The 19,209-nt window shown below is 38.6% G+C and overlaps 1 protein-coding gene across 1 annotated transcript in view; it reads right to left on the reverse strand.

Annotated features, from left to right (window-relative positions):
- SUSD1 (sushi domain containing 1) overlaps positions 1-19,209 on the reverse strand; it is a 312,394-nt gene that overhangs the window by 9,202 nt on the left and 283,983 nt on the right. Inside the window, exon 14 of the mRNA XM_044679157.1 lies at positions 18,978-19,017. Coding sequence (XP_044535092.1) covers positions 18,978-19,017 — 40 coding nt within the window. The remainder of the gene's footprint in view (positions 1-18,977; positions 19,018-19,209) is intronic.

The raw sequence follows: 19,209 nt of genomic DNA on the forward strand, positions 1-19,209 counted from the left end.
AAAGGAATAATAAACTGGAGAAGTTCCAGGCAAACTGGAGAGACCTCCAGGAACTGATGCAGAGTGAAAGGAGCAGAGCCAGAAGAACATTGTACACAGCGACTGATATACTGTGGTAAAATCGAATATAATGGACTTCTGTACCAGCAATAATGCAATGACCCAGGACAGCTCTGAGGGATTTATGGTAAAGATGCTACCCACATTCTGTGGAAGAACTGCAGGAGAGGAAACATATAAGAAAAGCAACTGCTTGAACGCATGGGTCACGGTGGACATGATTGAGGATGTGGACTCAAAACTACCACACCAATGCAACCACCAACAATTTGGAAATAGGTCTTGATCAAGGACACATGACAAAACCAGTGGAAATGTGCATTGGCCATGGGTGGGGGGAGTGCGGGGGGTGAAGGGGAAAGTAGGAGCATGAATCATGTAACCATGTTAAAAATGAATATTAATAAATGTTTAAATTTTAAAAAAAGGAAATGGTAAACACTTCATTATCTTTGCCAAAAAAACCACCCAAATGGGGTCACAAAGGGCTGGATATGACTGAAAGAACTGAGCTTTTTGTTATAGCAAAAACCCAGAAAAAATGGAAGTATCTACTAATTGGGAAATAGCTGAATAAAATTATAAATAAATATATATATATAATTTATTACCTATATGATATATATGTAAATATTATAATGTATATAAATTTATTAAGTGCATATTCTGTGCCAAAGTATTTTTCTACAAACCTATAATTATCAGATTGTCTCATCAAATTGTTTTCAAGTTCTATTGCTTTAGTTTAGAGAACTCTCAAGGGTCACCTCAATTTTGCAGTTTTTCCTTTTTCACTGAGCTTTTCTCTCATAGTAATATATTAGGATCATATGAGATTTCTTGCAAATTCAACCACAGAGATGACTGTTTTATCTTTTTGTCCCCAATAACTAGTGTAATGGCTTTACATACAACAGGCATTTAAGAAATGCAAACAAATCCACCAACATCCAAAATCTTCCTATTAATAACAAAGGAAGCATTAAAATGGGAGATTTATGTTCTCCAAAGTGGTTTGTTAAAGGTCTAGAGCAATGATGGGCAAACTAAGGCCCACGGGCCAGATGAGAGCCCTTAAAATGTTCTATCGGGTTGGGCAACATTATTCCTAATCTGAGGAATACAGTGAATAGGGTACAATACAATGAAACTTCGAAAGAGTTGCCTTAGAAACAGGCTGACAGAAATTAGCATTTCCTTTCCTTTGGCCCCCTCTTTAAAAAGTTTCCCCATCACTGGTCTAGAGGATGTGCTACACCAGATCCAAATGCATTCTCTAGATGTATTGACTGCATCATGTCTGCTAATATCATTGGAATTATTCAATAAGAAGAAAAACCTAACAATCCACACAGGAAAAATCAAATGGATGCAAATCACTGTTTGAATATGACATAAATCTGATGGTCAGTCCTTTGAGTTAGTTTGACAGCATATATATTTGGTAGAGGTGCTGTAAACATTAAATAGTTGGCATTTGAGCCCAGAATTGATCTGGTAGAAGAGTTTAGAATAGATTAAATTTACGGAAGTACAAAGTGCTCTTAACAATCCCTAATAGCTCTCTATTGCAAAGATTCATCTTTCAAACATAAATGTTTTCCTGGCAATGCTGTATGGCTTCCAGTATTGTAACATCACAATCTCTTAAGCAGTGGTTCTCAAAATGTGTTACAAGAAATCCTTTGGTTTTATTTTTCTTCATCTTTTACTTCACTTGGTACATCTGTTGCTATTTTGAGGTGATAAAGATGGAGTTGGACTTAAACATAGATATTAGCTGAATCATCATGTCACTGAGGAAATTAAAAGAATTTAAAATTAAATTTTAAAACTTTAAATTAAAAGAATTCAGGCTCTGAAATAGAGATTTGAGAGTCATCTATATAGACATGATAACTGAATCATAATGAAAGTAAATGAGCTCTGAATGACTGGAAGTAGGAAGAGAAGAGGTTACGGATAAAGGACAAAGAGAGTCTCGGGAAATGCTCATAGTTAAATGTTATGAAGAATGGTCAGCAGAGTATCATTGGCTTTAAGCTAAGGGAATTCTAACACGTCGTCAACTCCAACTTCTTCATTCTACAAATAAGGAATCTGAGGCCTAGAAATGTTAGGTGACTTGTCCAGTGTCATTCAGGAAGTAAGGCACATAGCACAGACTTGTATTGAGGACCTCTGAATCCAGAATCAGTGCTCTCTTCCACATTGAGGAAAAAGAGAAATAATTAAAAGAGTAAGAAAGAGAAAGCCTAAGTGGTACAGAAACTAAGAGAAAGGAGAGAGATTCAAGAAGAGGAGGGTGGCCAACAGTGCCTTAACACTACACAATGGAAATTAGCAAAATGGTCTTTGGGTTTGGTTAGAAGAAAGTCACTGTCTGAGTGAGGAAAGTAAATTTGTTCAACTCATACCCAGATAAGAATTGTTCTACCATATATCTTATACTTAAATAATCAGCCAAATTTCATTTCCTTGGCTTCCTTTAAGATTTAGTTCAACTACTACCTTCTGCAAGAGCCTTTTCTGAAATCTAGTCCTAGGGTATCCTCAGTTTCTTCCAAGTCTTTCCTCTGAGATTACCTTCTGTTCACACTGTTCATATCTCATACATAATTTTTTACATGTTGTCTACCTCTTTAGAATATAAGTCCTTGAAGAAAGGGAAAGTTTGCCTTTCTTTTATCTCCAGTGCCTCATATATAGGCAACTCACTGACTGAAGATCTCCAAAAACACACTCTACTACCTCCTGAGACAGTTCACTACACTTTTGCCTAGTGAAGTATATGCAGAGCTCTCTTCTTTTATAAGTGGCAAGTATCAGATTTAACTCTTTGGTACAGGAACACTTCCTTTTTGGTTGCTTGCAGCATTTTTCTTTGATCATGATGTTACTGGGAGTATTCACTTTGAGGTTTCTCTTGGGACATGACCAATGGATTCTTTTTATTTTTACTTTTCATCTTGTTCTAATTGACTTGGGTAGTTTTAATATATGATTTCTTAAATTATAGTACCCACGATTTTTTGAAGGAGAGGTTGTTGATTCTTAGGTAGTATGATGATTCTTAGATGTTGCTAGGGTATTTTTTTATCATAGAATTTGTAATTTCTCTACCTTTTTTTAAATTTTTATTTTGTTTCAATAATTTCTGTTGTCTCATTGAGTAATTGTTTTCTGTTTGTATTATTCTAGTTTGGGGGAAATTCAATTCTTGAGTAAGGTTTATTATCATTGGTCTGAAGGTATTAATCCCCTTTGTCATTTTTCCTCTCTAGTTATTTTGTTTTGTATTTTGTTAAATTTCTTCCAGGCACCTTTATAGTCCTTGATTTCAGGATACTGTTTTTCCCTTGGCTCTACTTGAATTTGTTATGGAATCACTCTTCCTCTGGATTTATTCTTTGTGCTACTCTTAGTCAAAGACATTTCATCATTGTATTCATTATTTTCTTCCATTAATTCATATCTCTAATTTCGGTTTCTGGATTAAAGGTTCATTCTTGGGTCAACTTCACTCCCATAGTCTTAGATGGTGTATGTGGGCCCTATTTCATTCTGCATTCAATGGCAAAGACTAACCTCCACCCACCAGAAGAAGATCTGGCCTTGTCTCCTGCTGTGATTTCATCTCAGTTCTGGATATTAGGTCAGGCATGAGTTGTCTGGGATGCTGAGTCGGATGTGGCTTCCTAGATGGTGATGTCTCCTGCTATGGATGGTCACTTGGACCACCAACAATGGTGGCCTCAGGTTAGGATGGGGCTACCTCTTTCCTAGTAGAGCTCTATTTTCTGACTTGATGAGACTGGAGTTCCTAAGCATTGTCATAACAGGGCAATTGACTGGCCCTATCTCCTACCTGAGATTGAGCCCCTGATTTGTCCCATACTTGGTGCTGGTCTAGTCCTTTCTCTTGCCTGGAACAGGGTTCCTGAGTTACCCCAAGCTGGATGTCACTCTGGGTATCTCTGCTGCCAGAATAGAGCCTCTAGGTTTCCTACACTGGGTGATACACTAGGCTTCTATCTTCTTGTGGCATCATGTTGTTTTTTACTTTACCTTCTAGCTATCACAACTTGTTTCTATTCTATACTTCCACAAGATTCCGGTAATCCTTTTGTACAGTCTTGGACTGGATGAAATTTATAGTTGATTCTTTTTGGTTTTCTTCTTCATTATCCTTCTAGTACATTTCTAGGCCTTTATTAGGGTATCTGTGGGAGATCTAGGCCCTTCTAAACCTAACACAGTGATGTCTTCACAATTTCTCAAGGGTAAGGGATTGCTTAAAGATTCTTATCTCAAGCTAATTCCTGAGAAATTCATAGTTATAAGCTAAACAACTCAACTTTCACTTTAGGCCTTGAATAGCCTATAAGGTTCAGTTAATAATCTGATAAACATTTAAAAAGAAAACTTGATAGCCTTACCTAACACCAGTGATATACTAGCAAGGCTCATATTCATAATACCCACTCTTCTCAAGCTTGGGGTTCGTGGCAAAGGCCTTTTCTGACTATTCATAATAATTACAGTGGTCTCATGTAGCAGTGGTTCATTTTGGAAGAAGCAAGGACCCAATTTTAATGAAACCCATGGAACACTCTAAGAGCAGAAAGTGTGGAGCTATTTATAGCCAAGTGTAATGTGAAGAGAGAATTTGAAAACTGGAAATCAATAGTCCAGTGACTTAAGGAGCCAGTGAAAATGATAATGACTTGCCTTTCCTTTTGGGATCTGGGTCCCTTAACACCTGGGATGAAACCTATCTTGAATGGAGTCAATTTGCTATGAATGTCTCAAATGCAATTTAATTTCCAAGCTGCACCTGCGTCTCTCATGGGACTCCCCTCTCCACTCTACCTCTCTCCCCCTGACTTGGCTAGGTTTCTACTATCTTGGCCAATAGCAATTAAATTACATATAGAAATATCAAGGGAATCTTTGCAGCACCTCTGAAAGAAAAGCATTTCCAAGCTAAGCAACTAAATAACAGACATTGTGAGAAGTCATCCCTATTGAAGAGCTCTGGGAAACACCTGAGCCCCCAAAAGCACCAAAATAGAAAGAAACTTGTATGACAAATTCCTTTCTATTTAGTGGTTTAAAAATGGTTAGCAAAACAAAAGTCTGATGCCTTTTAGAAACCAAGCTGTACATTTGAGAAATCATTCACCCCAGATAGAGTTTTAAATGAGTTAGAAATAAGTGACATATTCAGGGACTTTCCTCATATTCATTCGGGTAAGGGAACTCAGAGAACGTTGGAGGTCAATGTATCTACGTCATTCTGCCCTCACAAAGAGAAATCAAAGTCCACTATTATTAGTATCTGGAAAGTGATAGAGATGTATTAAGTAGGAACTAGCATGGGGAGAAAAGTGAAAGAATACAGTAGACCAAAAACTATGAAAAGGTGATGATGAAAAATGCTATGTGCCCTCTGAGAAACCACTGGAGTCTGAATGCAGACTGAAATATACATTTCATTTTCTTTCTTCTTCTTTCTTTTTTCCATTTGAGAATTCTTCCACAGAATGGCTAATATGGAAAAATGTTTTACATGATTATACATTTAAAATCTATATCAGATTGTTTGACATCTCAGGGATGGGAGAGGATAGGAAGGGAGGGAGAGAGGGAGGATCAGAAGAAGGGAGAGAATTTGGAACTCGAAACTTTAAAAAATGAATGTTTACATGTAACAGGGGGGAAATAAAATTTTATTAAAAAAAAGAATCAACCATTCAGCTAAATGAACGAAGGAATATTAAAATGGGAATAAAAAGAGTTGACAGAGAGACAATGATCTTCCTCTTAGTCTAAAGAAATCTTTACCTTCGCAGAGTTTGTAAACAATTAGGGAATGCCAAAGGGGCTTAATTCATCATCACTATGTTTACTTATTCTTCTAACAAATATATTATTTTGATTATGAAAATAAAACAAATAACTTATTCTTTTGTAAATGATAAAATGTTTACATTTATATAGTGAGGGGAGAAGGCAACACTCTGAAAACTTATAGTGAGATGCAATAGAAAGCTGGAGAAGAAAATAGCAAGTCATTCTAGTATCATCATCAAGAAAACCCCAAGAGGGGTGATAAAGAGTCACACATGACAGAAAAATGACTGAAGGAGGATTCTAGTAGAAGAAGAGATTTTAGTTAGGACTTGAAAAAAGCCATGGAAGCCTGGAGGCAGATGTGAGTAGGGAGAGCATTCCAGGCATAGGAGACAGCCAGAGAAAATGTTCAGTTGAGAAACTGAGTTTCTTGTTCCAGAAACAGCCAAGAGACCATGTCAATAGATTAAAAAATATGTGGCAGAGTATATACTAGGGTGGTTCAATGAAATATTCTTCTCCTATTCAAAAGCATAATGGACCCATAGAGTTTTGGCTGTACTTTAGGGAAGTAACACATCATTATGGGGGAGTCAGGATTCATTTTTCAATGAAGTCCTCAACTGCAAGTCAACCACTGGTATAAGCGGATATGAATCTCCTGCAGGCCTTTGGCCACCTTGGACCTAAGTCCTCCTATTACAGCTACCACCATCTTCCTCAGTCACCCCAGAAATCAGTTATTGGGGCTTGCTTGGAGATGTCACCTCATATGGTTACTGGGAGCTAGAAAACATCCTTCTAATTCTGGCTGTACCATTTTATAATCTATGTGACTATGAGTAAGTTGTTTAATTTCTTTGCTCAGTTTTTTTATTTGTTGATTTAAAAAAAAAACAACACTTGTACATCTGAACTCAGGGTTTTTGTGAGGCTTAACTGAGGTAATATATGTCAAGTGTTTTGAAACCCTTAAATTCTATGTAATTAGAAGCTATTCATTAAAAAAAGTTAACCAATAGATATCCAATTTCCTAAATGTAAGGAAATGAAAGTTCATTTATCTGGAACATAGGTCTAATTATGAGGGAAAAAATAGAAGCTGAGTTGTCTGCCTGGATAGTTTACTTGTCTGGGGTGGGGCATAGGTTTACTTAATGTTACAAGACAAACAGTTATTTAAGATTCACTCAGAGTTCTGCAACAACAGTTATATATATTGTACATATGACAATGGAGTAAATGGGGAGGATGATATGATTCGGTGATGTGAATATGAATAAATGGATCATGTATAAGTTAATAATTGGAGAAATATGAACCCTAGAATTTTTCTATGATTATAGGACAAATGTAAGTTACCTGATCATCAAGAGAACATGAGAATTTGCTTATCAAGCTTAAGGTAAGGCAGGATCATTCACAGGGAGGAACCCAGAAAGATAAGAGAGATGAAATGGCAGAATTTAGACCCATGTTCTAGAGAGGCCATGATGTTACTGAGAATAGGTTCAGCTGAGCAGAGGAACAGCTTGGAAGCAAAAAATTGAGAAGTTACCCAGTAGATCAACTAGTTTGACAAAGACATGCTCAATGAGGTGTTAGGGAAGCACAGCATGGACCAGTTCAACTTGGCAGTGAAGGCATCTGCTCAACAGAGAGGTTATATTCATCAAGGACACATCCTGTGAGCAACCTGAGAAGAAAGGGTCAGCGATGTTTGCAGTCCTCAGTTGTGAGTCTGCCTCACCACCCCCCCCCACCTCCTGCCCCATCACACATAAGCTTTCCTCATTTTTGTGCTTTCCTGCCAGGTTTATATAAATATGTGCCCACTTTTCCCCACAGACGGTGCATTGGTAAGACAGTGTGACCCAGATTTATATATAGACTGTGATATATTTATTATTCATGCATTTGTCATATGAATATCTGTGATGTTATTATTATTGCTTTTACCTTATTGTTAAGTAAATGGTTATGTCTGAGGTCTAAATATGTCATCCTCGTAAGTGGCAGGTTTGGGGTAAATGGAAGATGCTGGAATGATCTAGGATTTTGGGTGGGGTGCTAAGCCAGTTAAGAATACAAGACAGCTTCTAGCTCAGTCTCTTCATTCAACTTTCCTGTATGGCAAGTAGTACTCTGTCATTAGACTTCCCATAAAAAGATGGGATGATGAACAGCATTCTTCCCTTCCCTCTCCTCAACCCTGAAGCTTTTCTCTAGAGCAGTGGTTCCCAAACTTTTTTTGGCCTACCGCCCCCTTTCCAGAAAAAAAAATATTACTTAGCCCCCCTGGAAATTAATTTTTTAAAATTTTAATAGCAATTAATAGGAAAGATAAATGCACCAGTGGCCATCACCACCTCCCTGGATCGCTGCAGCACCCACCAGGGGGCGGTAGCGCCCACTTTAGGAATCCCTGCTCTAGAGCATGGACTCAATTAGGCGAGTTTGGTCTCCTGGCTGTTTTTCCCTCTTTGCGGATCTTTTCCCAAAGAGGGCCACCAAACATCATTCTCAAGATGTACATATCTAAGGTATACACAGTAGTTCAAGAAGTCAGTATAACCCAGATCCAATTGCTTTCCAGCTGTGGGAGGAGGGGAAAAGAAGGGACAAAGGGAGAAATATTGGATTATATAACTTTGGGAAACTTATGCAGACATTTATTACATGTAATTAGTTTAAAAATTAATTAGTAAATTTAAAAAAAAAGAAGTTGGGAAGTCCTAGATCCAGCAAGGAAAATCTTTTTTTGGCAAGGAAAGCTTCTCCATTGGAGATGACAACCACTAACATGAGAAGAATGCCTAACCTGGCTAGTCAGAAGACATGAACTTTGAGGAAGATAGTACAAAGCCACAGTGAAATTTAAATGCCTACAAGCAAGCCTACACACTGCTTTATGTTCTGATGCAATTTAAGTATCAGCTTCTCAGCAGATCATAGCAAGAGTTTGAAGCTACTAAACCCTGTTTAATATTAAAGTTTATGTTCAATTAAAGTTACTAAATTTCTTGTTAATGGACACTATGTCTTTTGTCTGTTAGTACTGCTTTTGTTTATAGGAAATATCTGTTTCATACCTGCTTCTTATTGTACAGTAGGATATCATTTTATGAGAACTCAATAAACAAATTCAGGCAACAGGCAACTGGCAATTGAAAATGAAATATTTTAAATTCCCCACCATTTCCCCAAGTGGCATAAAATCTTGCAGCAGTTTGTCCAATCAAATTCATTCCTGCTCTGAGAGGTGTGAGTGTGAGCCATTACATTGTTTTGTACCAAATGTTAGCTGTCCCATTAGTCTTTGTCCAGAATTCTCCCTTATTATAAGTCTTGTCTGAGATGGCCCATTGCTTTTCTTTTGTTTCATGAACACTGTTTAGTTATTTACAAAGGCCCTGAAATACAAGAATGGTGATGCTAATGCTCTGATAAGCCCAAAAAAAGTTATAAAGTGTCTAGATATGTTCGTATAAGAAATACTTATTAAATAATGAGATTCACTAGTACTTTTCTATTCCTTCCTTTTTGGGGAAGTTCTAGGCATGAGCCATAGCCTAAATTATAAATCACTTGTCTGGAGAGATATGGAGCAGGTTTTTAATAAACTAAAGAATGAGAGAAAAGGAAGCATAGCAGTTCACTCATTAGAAACCTGGCTCCAGGAATTGAAACTGATCTCAAAAGCATGTGTCGATCCACAGATGAGTTCCTATGTCTAACATTAAAGGAACAGTGCTGGGCGCGTAGACCTTCCCACTGCAAGAATGGGTAAGTTCCTAATGATAGGACAAGTAGACTTATTGCAGAAAGAAATTAAATGAGGGCAGCTATGTGACTCAGTGGATAAAGAGCCATCCTGGAGATGAGAGGTCATGGGTTCAAATGTGACCTCTGTAATATGCAGAAATGAGTAGCCATTTTTCCTGGGCGTGCAAGTTGGCAATTATCACTTTGGAACACAGAACCTGGCAGAGCACCCAGGGCATGTGCCAGGTGACAGTTAAGGGCAGGGTATAAAAGGGGGTCCACAAACCCCTGGGAGCTTCACTTCTCTCTCGGTCTGGAGGATTAGGGAGGAAGGTGGTTTGGGCCCCAGGGTAGTTTGGGAGTTTCTAATTAGGCAGTAGGGACTAATTCCATTGTTAGCCAATATTCAATATTTCTTTGGCATGGACAACAACCTTGCATTACAAGCTAATGAGAAGAGCTACAACCAAGAACAGCAGCTTCTGACCCAGGGGCTTGTTAGCCTCTGGGCTCAGCTACAAAGCAACAGAGTTGGGACCTGCCCTCAAAGTTTTCTCATACTCTGCACCTAGGGAAGATCAACCAGTGTTTCAAGATTTATTTAATACCAACTATTTAGGCAAGATCTTTAGGGTCACTTTTCACCCACCTCCCTACTCCTTTTCTACCCTCTCTTTGATTACAAATAAACCTTGTTTAACCCTAAAGTCTAAACAATCTTGGAGCCATTGCTTACCTAACTAACCAACAACCATCTAATCATTAGCAGTCAGATTCAGATTACAAATTTAGTTGAGCAAGCCTTTCCAAGCCAGTTTATCCATCTTCAATTTAAGGTTTCAGGAAGTCTCAATCTGCTTCCTGGAAACATTTCTAACTACCTGGCTGGATTGGTTCCAAGTCCCTGGACTTGTGGCAGAGAATCTTGGGCTTAAAGAAGACCTAACCCTGCTGGTATGGGAGCTTATCTAACTCACATACAGCTGTGGTTTGGGACTCCCTCCCTAATCATATTCCATCATCAGCATTTGCCTACGCCTCTTAGCTGCTCATAACAGTTCCTCATAACACCTCAAACACTTCCTAACTGTGTGACACTGGTCAAGTCACTTAATCCCCATTGTCTAGTCTTTATTGCATTTCTACCACAGAAGGTAAAGAGTATGGAAAGCAAGAAAGAGAACAAGATGAAGGAAGGACAGAGGGAAGGAAGGAAGGAAAAGAAAGAAAGAGAGTAGGGAAAGGAAATTGGAAAAATGAGATTAAACAAAGTCATTAACCATCCCCTCCCCTTGCAGACCAATTGTTTAAAGCTCTGATTGTGACTCATGTCTAGGATTTCCTAGGAGAAAAGGAGGACATAGAAAGATATTCAAAGAATTTAATTTCTCTAAGCCTCAGTTTCCTCATTTATAAAATAGATATTAAGAACTGAAATGCCTTTCTCACATGGTTGTTATGAAGATGAAAAAAAAACCCTATATATACATATTGTACATAAAGCATTTTTTAAATAATCAAACATCAGCACACTATCTCTGTCTAATCTTCTAGGTGATGCAACAGATGGAGAAATGGACGTAGAGTCAGAAAGATCTAAGGAATTATTGTTGGTCCTTCCTTTAGAAGAGTTCCAATAACATCACCAATTGTCTTGATTTGTATATGAATTGGACTTAAGTAAGGCAGTCCTGTGAAAAGTCATCAGCCTCTTCCAGAGTCAAAGAAATCCAGTGGCAAGACAAAAGTCAGAATGACTACCATTGGCCCAGGACACAGTGGATGACCTTGGCATCTTTGATGACTGACCAAGATCTATGCCCTCCATAGTGCCTGCTTCAGCCACTTTCCTGGCTATTGGAACAAGTTGTTCATATGGCCATTGCACAAAAAGAAGGTCTTCACATAATTGGGGTATACATCTCCCTAACTCACTCATGGGTCTGAGGCCTATCACTTACCCTTAACCTGCATCAGTCCACCTGCCAAGACAGTTTTTATCAGGATATGGCCACTGTGCATGCTACAGCTTCTTGGAGCCACAGGTGAGAGTTGGGTGACAAATGGATACCAAAGATGGATGAGCACCCCTGAAAAGGGCTGGGCAAGCCCTCAGACCTGAGATTCTAGTCCTCCCTGAACACTCCATAAACTATAATAATAATGCACCAAAATAATATATAATAATCATAAATGATCATTATAATTATAAATAATAACAATAAAATCTAAATAATAATCACAAAACCTAAGCAAGTTTCAGGGCAATGAAGGAAAATGATATCATTTTAGAAGCTTATAACAATAATATTCTTTTAGATTTATATAATCCTTTGCAACAACTACATCTCTGTTCCCACAACAACCCTTGGGGAAGGTGGTTTGGGTTAACTTGAGGTATTATAATGAACCACTTGTGACTCAGAGGACCATAATCAAGAACTCCAAGAAACCTCAGAAGTCCAACTCCCTATTTTATAGATGGGGATAAGGAAACTGAGGCATAGTTACCTACACTGTGTGACTTATTAGTTGTTTGACCCTGAACTACAGGCTTTAGTTTACTCATGTCTAAAATGGGGATAATGATGCTAGTCCTACCTATTTCACAGGGTTTTTGTGGGTAAAGTTTTGGTAATCTGCAAAGGACAATACATGTGGAGACTATTATTATTATAATCCTTGATATATTGTCATCAGAATCTTTATTTTATTAAAACTCAAGACAATTAAGGAATTTGTTGAGTGACATACAGTGACAAAGAATGCCTTGACCCCGCATCTTCTGACTCTACATCTTGCAACAATTTCCTTCATTTCCCCATACTCCCTTATTTCCCAGCAGTATAAATTCCAGCATTAAGCAAAGACAAAAATTGGGACAAAAGCTGGCAAAAGGGATTGGCCCTGCCTGAATTTCTCCAAGCTTCTGGGAAAAAATGCCGTCCCAAAGTGAGAGTCACCAAAACTTTACTCATAAAACACTGGACAGCATCATAGATTTAGGGTTAGAAGGGATTTTAGAGGCCAGTCACCTAGTCTAACTCCCTCATTTTACAGCTGAGGAAACTGAGGACCCACGAGGCTGATTAACCTCATAGTTTCATAGGAATACAGAATTGTATTAGTAAATGGTAAAGACAGGACTAGAACCCAGGTTTTCTGATTCAAAATCTGGTTCTCTTTCTCCTTCAATAAGCTGCCTTGCTAATGAGAGGTCAAGGAAGAGGGAGGTAGGCAATGATTATAGCACTTTAAAATTAGGGAAGCACATGACACATTATTTCTTTCTACTGAACAAGAATATGCCAGAAGTCAGTTTGGGTGTCTTATATTTAAAAAGCAGAGGAGGGGGCAACTAGGTAGCACAAGGGATAGAAAACTATGCCTGGAGTAGGGAGGATCTGGGTTCAAATTTGACCTCAGATACTTCCTAGCTGAGTGATCCTGGGCAAGTCACTTAGCCCTAATTATCCCTCATTGTTCTTCTGCCTTAGAATCACTGTTTAGTATCAATTAAACAATTGAACCAGTTGTAATTATTTTACTATCTAGGTATACAACCATGCCAATGCAATTAGCTTGAAAAAATAATTTCCAAGCTAGCTTTCTGTGGGTGAAGTAAAAATGGAGAAATAACAAAAAGGAATGAAACCTTAGGGGAGGTAATAGGACTCAGTCTTCAATGTATCCTAGAAGACAAACTGGCCTGTCCTTTCTTGAGTTACTACGTGGCAACTCTTTATATTACATTAATAAAATATATCCACTGAAAAAAAGAGGGGGAAAAACTGGAATAAAGGTAGTGTGGTTTTAATAACTGTGCAACTACAACCAAGCTGGAACCAGACATTAATAAATTAGAATGTAACCCTGCACAATTAAGCAAATAGCCTGCAGAAATATCTGTGAAATAGGGAAGGAGAGCATTTATATATTCCAGGACTTTGAGGGGATGGGGGGGGGGGAATGGGTGGTTAAGAATGGTTATATTTGATTTCTTGTTTCTGTAGTTTTTATTTATTCTATCAATCTTTAACAAAATGTTTCTTATTGCATTTTTTTCAACATATCATTGTTTTATTGCCCTTGTAGTACTGGAATTTAGTTGGAGAATAAAACATTTACTTCTAAAAAGAACCAATATTTAGTATCAATTCTAAGATAGGAGGATAGGGGGCATCTACGTGGCTCAGTGGATTGAGAGCCAGGCCTAGAGATGGGAGGTCCTAAGGTTCAAATCTGACAACAGACACTTCCTAGTTGTGTGACGCTGGGCTTAGCCCTTACCACTCTTCTGCTTTGGAACCAATACACATTATTGATTCTAAGATGGAGGATAAGTATTTAAAAAAAAAAGCAGTGGTTAGAGAGCCAGATTTGGAGTCAGGAAGTCTTAAGTTCAAATCTTGCCTCAGATACTTACTAGTTGTGTGACTCTAAGCAAGTTTCTTAATCCCAATTACCTAGCTCTTACTGTGATTCTGTCTTAGAAGGTAGGGAACAAAAAAAAAACCAGGGAGATTATTTTCCTTTTTTATTTTTTAAATTTCCATCAACTGATTTTATTACTTAATGCAGAAACTTTCACAAGATGGTTTAAAAACAAAACAAAACAAAACAAAAACAAAAAAAAAACCCAAAACTTTACAACCACTTTCAGTGTAGTTTTCCCATTCAACTCCAAATCAGTTGGGTGCAAAGCCCATTGACCATGCATCTAAATACAAGCTATAAAATTCTTTAAACTATTTGTAGCAACTTATGCAAATATAGCCAAATACAAAGCCTCATGACAAGTTGTACACAAACTTTAAAATGGTAGGATTTGAATTTAAAATAGAAAACAAAATCTACACAACTGTAAGAATCAAGCACAGATACCAGTACTGAAACTTGGAACCCATGTGAAAGGGAATCTTGTTTTTCTTTTCCAGTGCTTTATTCTGATACAGAACACTCAAAATGAAGATGTAAAGTTTTGTGTTTAGTTTAAATTATATACTCTGTAGATACTATAACCAATTTTAAAAGTTACACATACAGCAATTGATGTTCATCAGTTCATTTGGATTGCTTAGACAATCCATCTGGATTGATGAAAACAAATCAGGCAAAACTGGAAAGTCTTTCTTTTTTCTTTTTTCTTTTTTATTTCTTTATTTCTTTCTTCCTTCCTTCCTTTCTTCCTTTCTTTTTTCTTTCTTCCTTCTTTTCTTTCTTTCTCTTTCTTTCTTTCTTTCTTTCTTTCTTTCTTTCTTTCTTTCTTTCTTTCTTTCTTCCTTCCTTCCTTCCTTCCTTCCTTCCTTCCTTCCTTCCTTCCTTTCTTTCTTTCTTTCTTCCTTCCTTCCTTCCTTCCTTTCTTGCTTTCTTTTTTCTTTCTTTTTAAAGCAATGTCTACTGATGGACACACTACTCCAGGTCCAGGATAGCTACTTTCCCCATCAGAGCTGCTGTAAGAAGCCTCCCTCCTCTGACCACTGTAAAGGTGAGGCACCAGGGATGTTAATTATTATTAAAATATAACCTAAATGGTTTGTGGGTCCACACTGGGTTGAAGGAGAGACAGGACCAACCAGGATAGGGAGACCAGGGTTCACTGTTTTAACTGACACGGGAATGGCAGTTGGCCCAACAGTCACCCAGCTTACCCTAGTCCAGGGTCTATGGAACCAGCAGGCAAAGGTAAAAGTTTATACAGTTTAATTGAGGGTAACTAAATAAAGGATGGGATAGGGGATTCTACACTTGAAAACCTAAGGGCAAACCACAGCGGGCAGGGAAGGACTTAACTACACTATTCTAATTGACCTAAGCCAGGCAGGGCCCAAAGGAGCAGTACTGAAGTCACAGGGAAGGTTCCTTCAAAACTGGTTCCAGCCAGGTTTGGTCAGCACAGCTAAAGGGCCTGAGGGTGGCTTTGGGTTGTCACGGTAATCCAAGGATGGTCACTGGGTGCCAAGAGCTAACTCCGCCAGGTGATCCAAGGTACCCAGGTAGGGAGAGTGAGTTTGAAATGCTGTCCACCAGATCCCAAACCACTTCCCCACTTGGAGCAGCTCTGCAGGTCAGTTGTCCACTTGCTGAAAGCCTTCACCTCTCAGGATCCCAGGGAATCTGGTTGCAGTTTTTCCCTAACTCTGAGATCTCCCAGGGTTAGCAACAATTATGTCCAACCACTAATGGAGTCTCTCTCAGAGCACAAGCCCACTTCCTGCTCCTTCATTCCATCTTGGAATCCTCCAGCCCTTCCTGCTAGGTCCAACACTATTACTAAATTAATTGCTAAATAAACCCTCACAACACCACCTGCAGGGCCCCTAGTGCTATCAAACTCCTGAAGATCCAACTCTTCTGTGTCAGGGATCACACTAGGAACTTCAGGTCTAGCTGGAAGAAGGTCTTCAAGTTCCGAAAGTTTCTCTGGGCTAATCCAGTTGTTTTCAGGAAACTGTACATTGGCCTTTATGTAAAGATCACCTTTTTCAAAGGGATTATGATACTGTGGCATTCCTTTTACTTGAACTACATGGACACAGCCTGGTTAAATTACTTTTCCAGGTGGATTTTTCACCTCAATTTGAAGGGCATCAAGGTGCTTAAATGTGAATTGAAATCCACACAGTGCTTCAACAAGTCCACTCTTGGGTGTCATATGTAAATCATTCGCGTCTCTCTGGAACATCTCATTCTCCTTCTCTTGCAGCAAAAGAAGAATGTTGCCTGCTTCCACTCCAGGTCCCCATCTGCTTCTCTAGTAAATGTAATTCTCTGTCCGTGTTTTATGCCTTTATCTACATGGCCTTCAAGAATCTTCACTTCTTTTATCACCTTCTTTCCTTCACATTTTTTTACAACAGTCTTTCTCACTCATTCATTACTTCTCCATTACAATCGGAGCACCCAGACTACATCTACTGTACCATCCCAGGAGCTAGCTGTCTTATCATTATTTTTGCACCTCCACCCCAACATGCACTACATTTCTGAACAGCTCCTGTCTTGCCACCTTGGCCACTGCAAGCACTGCAAAGACATTTTCGCTATGTTACTGTTTGGTGGTGTTGCCATTCTAAAGATCTTCTAAAGACACTTTGAGTGGATGCATCGTGTCCTCGCCTCTTCTACCATTTTGACTTCTATTTTGATTACCCATAAAACTGAACAATCCACCACCAAAAATGTGAGAAAAAAAATCATCCATGCCACTGGCTCCAGTGTAGCGATCATGTAACTCCCGTTTCTCAGGAGTTAATAAAACTTCATGTGCAAAACTTATTTCTTTGAATTTGTCCCCAGCATTTGGATTCTTATCAGGAATCAGGGTGGTATTCCTTGGCCAACTTTCTATATGCCTTCTTGTGTTTGTTCTCACTGGCAGGCAGGGGTGGGGTGTGGGGGTGGGGAGAGGTGCTCCAAGGATGTCTTAAAGTTTTGTATTGGCCACGTTAGCCATCGCTGGGCAGAGGATGGAAGACTGCAGAAAGCCGTCGGGAACCTTGGCGAACTCATGCCGTCGAGTGGCGACAGTGGCAGCTGCTAAGGAGAAGCAGATGCGAGAGGAGGAGGAGGAGGAAGACTCTGACCCCCACATATAGTATCACAATAGGGGGATTATTTCCCAAAGATAGTAATCTTTTTTTTTCAGATCTTTACCATATAGTTTATAAAGATGAGAAGTTTATCTACCCAGAGCAATTTTTTTCACATTTAATTTTTTTCCCTAGGTTATAGATGTATTATCACACAAAACATATTTCTATATTATTCATTTTTATAAGTGAATGATCCAAAGAGATTAATCTTTTTTTTAATCCTCACCTTCTGCCTTAGAATCAGTATTATGCATTGGTTCCAAGGCAAAAGAGTGGCAAGGGCTAGGCAATGGGGGTTAAGTGACTTGCCCAGGGTCACACAGTTAGGAAGTGTCTGGGGTCAGATTTGAACCTAGGACCTCCCATCTCTAGGCCTGGTTCTCTATATACTGAGCTACCCAGCTGCCCCCTAAGATATTAATCCTTTGACCAATTTCCTTTTCTTCTACCAATATTCTTCATTGGTCCCTGAATGATTAAATATATACTATATAGAACTCAGAAATTCCAAAGCCACCTAGAATTTTTACAGTAGGCTATTTGCCACAAAAATAAATAAATGAACAAACAAACAAACAAATAAATGAATGAATAAGCAAATAAATAAATGAATAAATAAATAAATGAAGGTATGCCTAGCCACTGAGGGCCATCTGATTTTAAACCTGGTACTCTATCCCTTGTGCCACCTAACTGCCCCTTAACTAATTATTCTTCTTAAGAAGGCTTCTTAAGCCTTGGTAGAGGATCATAACTAGTGTTAGAAGGGATTTTAGAGGCCATACATTTAGCAAGTGAGCACTGAGGCTGAGGAAGTGTATACTTATACCTATGTATAAGACTGCAACATACCATTCATTTCTTCAGTAACTCAGCAATTCAACCCAACACACATTTTTATTAATTACCTGGTAGACACCAGGCACCAGACAACAAAAACATACACAAAAAAAGAAATAGTCTCTGCCCTAATTAATTCACTAAATTATACAGTACCCGGAGAGACACAAAAGGTTTGCAACTAAATAAATATGAAACCTATCCCAAGCAACACATGGTAATTTTAAGAAGGAGAGAATGCCAGGAAGGAAGGAGGGGAGCAGATCAGGAAAGGCTTCATGACAGAAGGGACATGGGAGCTGTGCTTTAGAGGAAACTTGGGATTCTGAGGCCAAGGTCAGGCAAGGGATGGGGCGGGAAGGGAGAGTGTATGCCAGGAATGGGGGGAGGAAAGAGAACTATTTTCGTAAAACCCAGAAAATTCTTCGACCCAGCCAAAATTGGTTTGAAGCAGGCAGAACAATCACTGCTAGGAAAATCACACATCACAAAGACATAAATGCTCAGAATGGCTTTTATAAGCTGAGATGCTATTTCACATCCAGATAAAGAGTCCCAAGTGAAATGAAGAAACTCCCTAAAATAATCCTCCACCAATTTCATGCCCAAAAGCCAAAGTCTTTTCAAGTAAATCCTCTGGGTGTAACTAAATCTCCCAGATGAATCAGATGCTCTTCCTCTTCTGCCTTTACTGTAAGTACCTCTGTGGAAATGCATAACTTGCAGCAATTAAGGGGGAACTCATTCCTACAGATGGGATTCTGTCCCATTGGTGGCAAAGTTTGGAGGGGAGGAGGGATGGGTGGCAGGGTAAGAAAAGGAAGGTGTGGGAGGGGGAGGAGAGGGAGAAAATAACCTTACCTTTCACTTCAGCCCAAACTACACAGGACTGTCTTCTCACCTACAAAGGAAAATACATCAACACCATCATTGCCCCTAAATCTCATTATCACATTGCTCCTGTGGTCCTGCAGTTGGAAGCCATGGCAGGGTTCAACAGGGGCTATACCATCCTTCGATGTATATATATATATATATATATATATATATATATATATATATATATATATATATATATATATATACATGTGTA

Source organism: Gracilinanus agilis, chromosome 1 (assembly GCF_016433145.1).
Source record: "Gracilinanus agilis isolate LMUSP501 chromosome 1, AgileGrace, whole genome shotgun sequence".
NCBI classification, from domain to species: Eukaryota; Metazoa; Chordata; class Mammalia; order Didelphimorphia; family Didelphidae; genus Gracilinanus; species Gracilinanus agilis.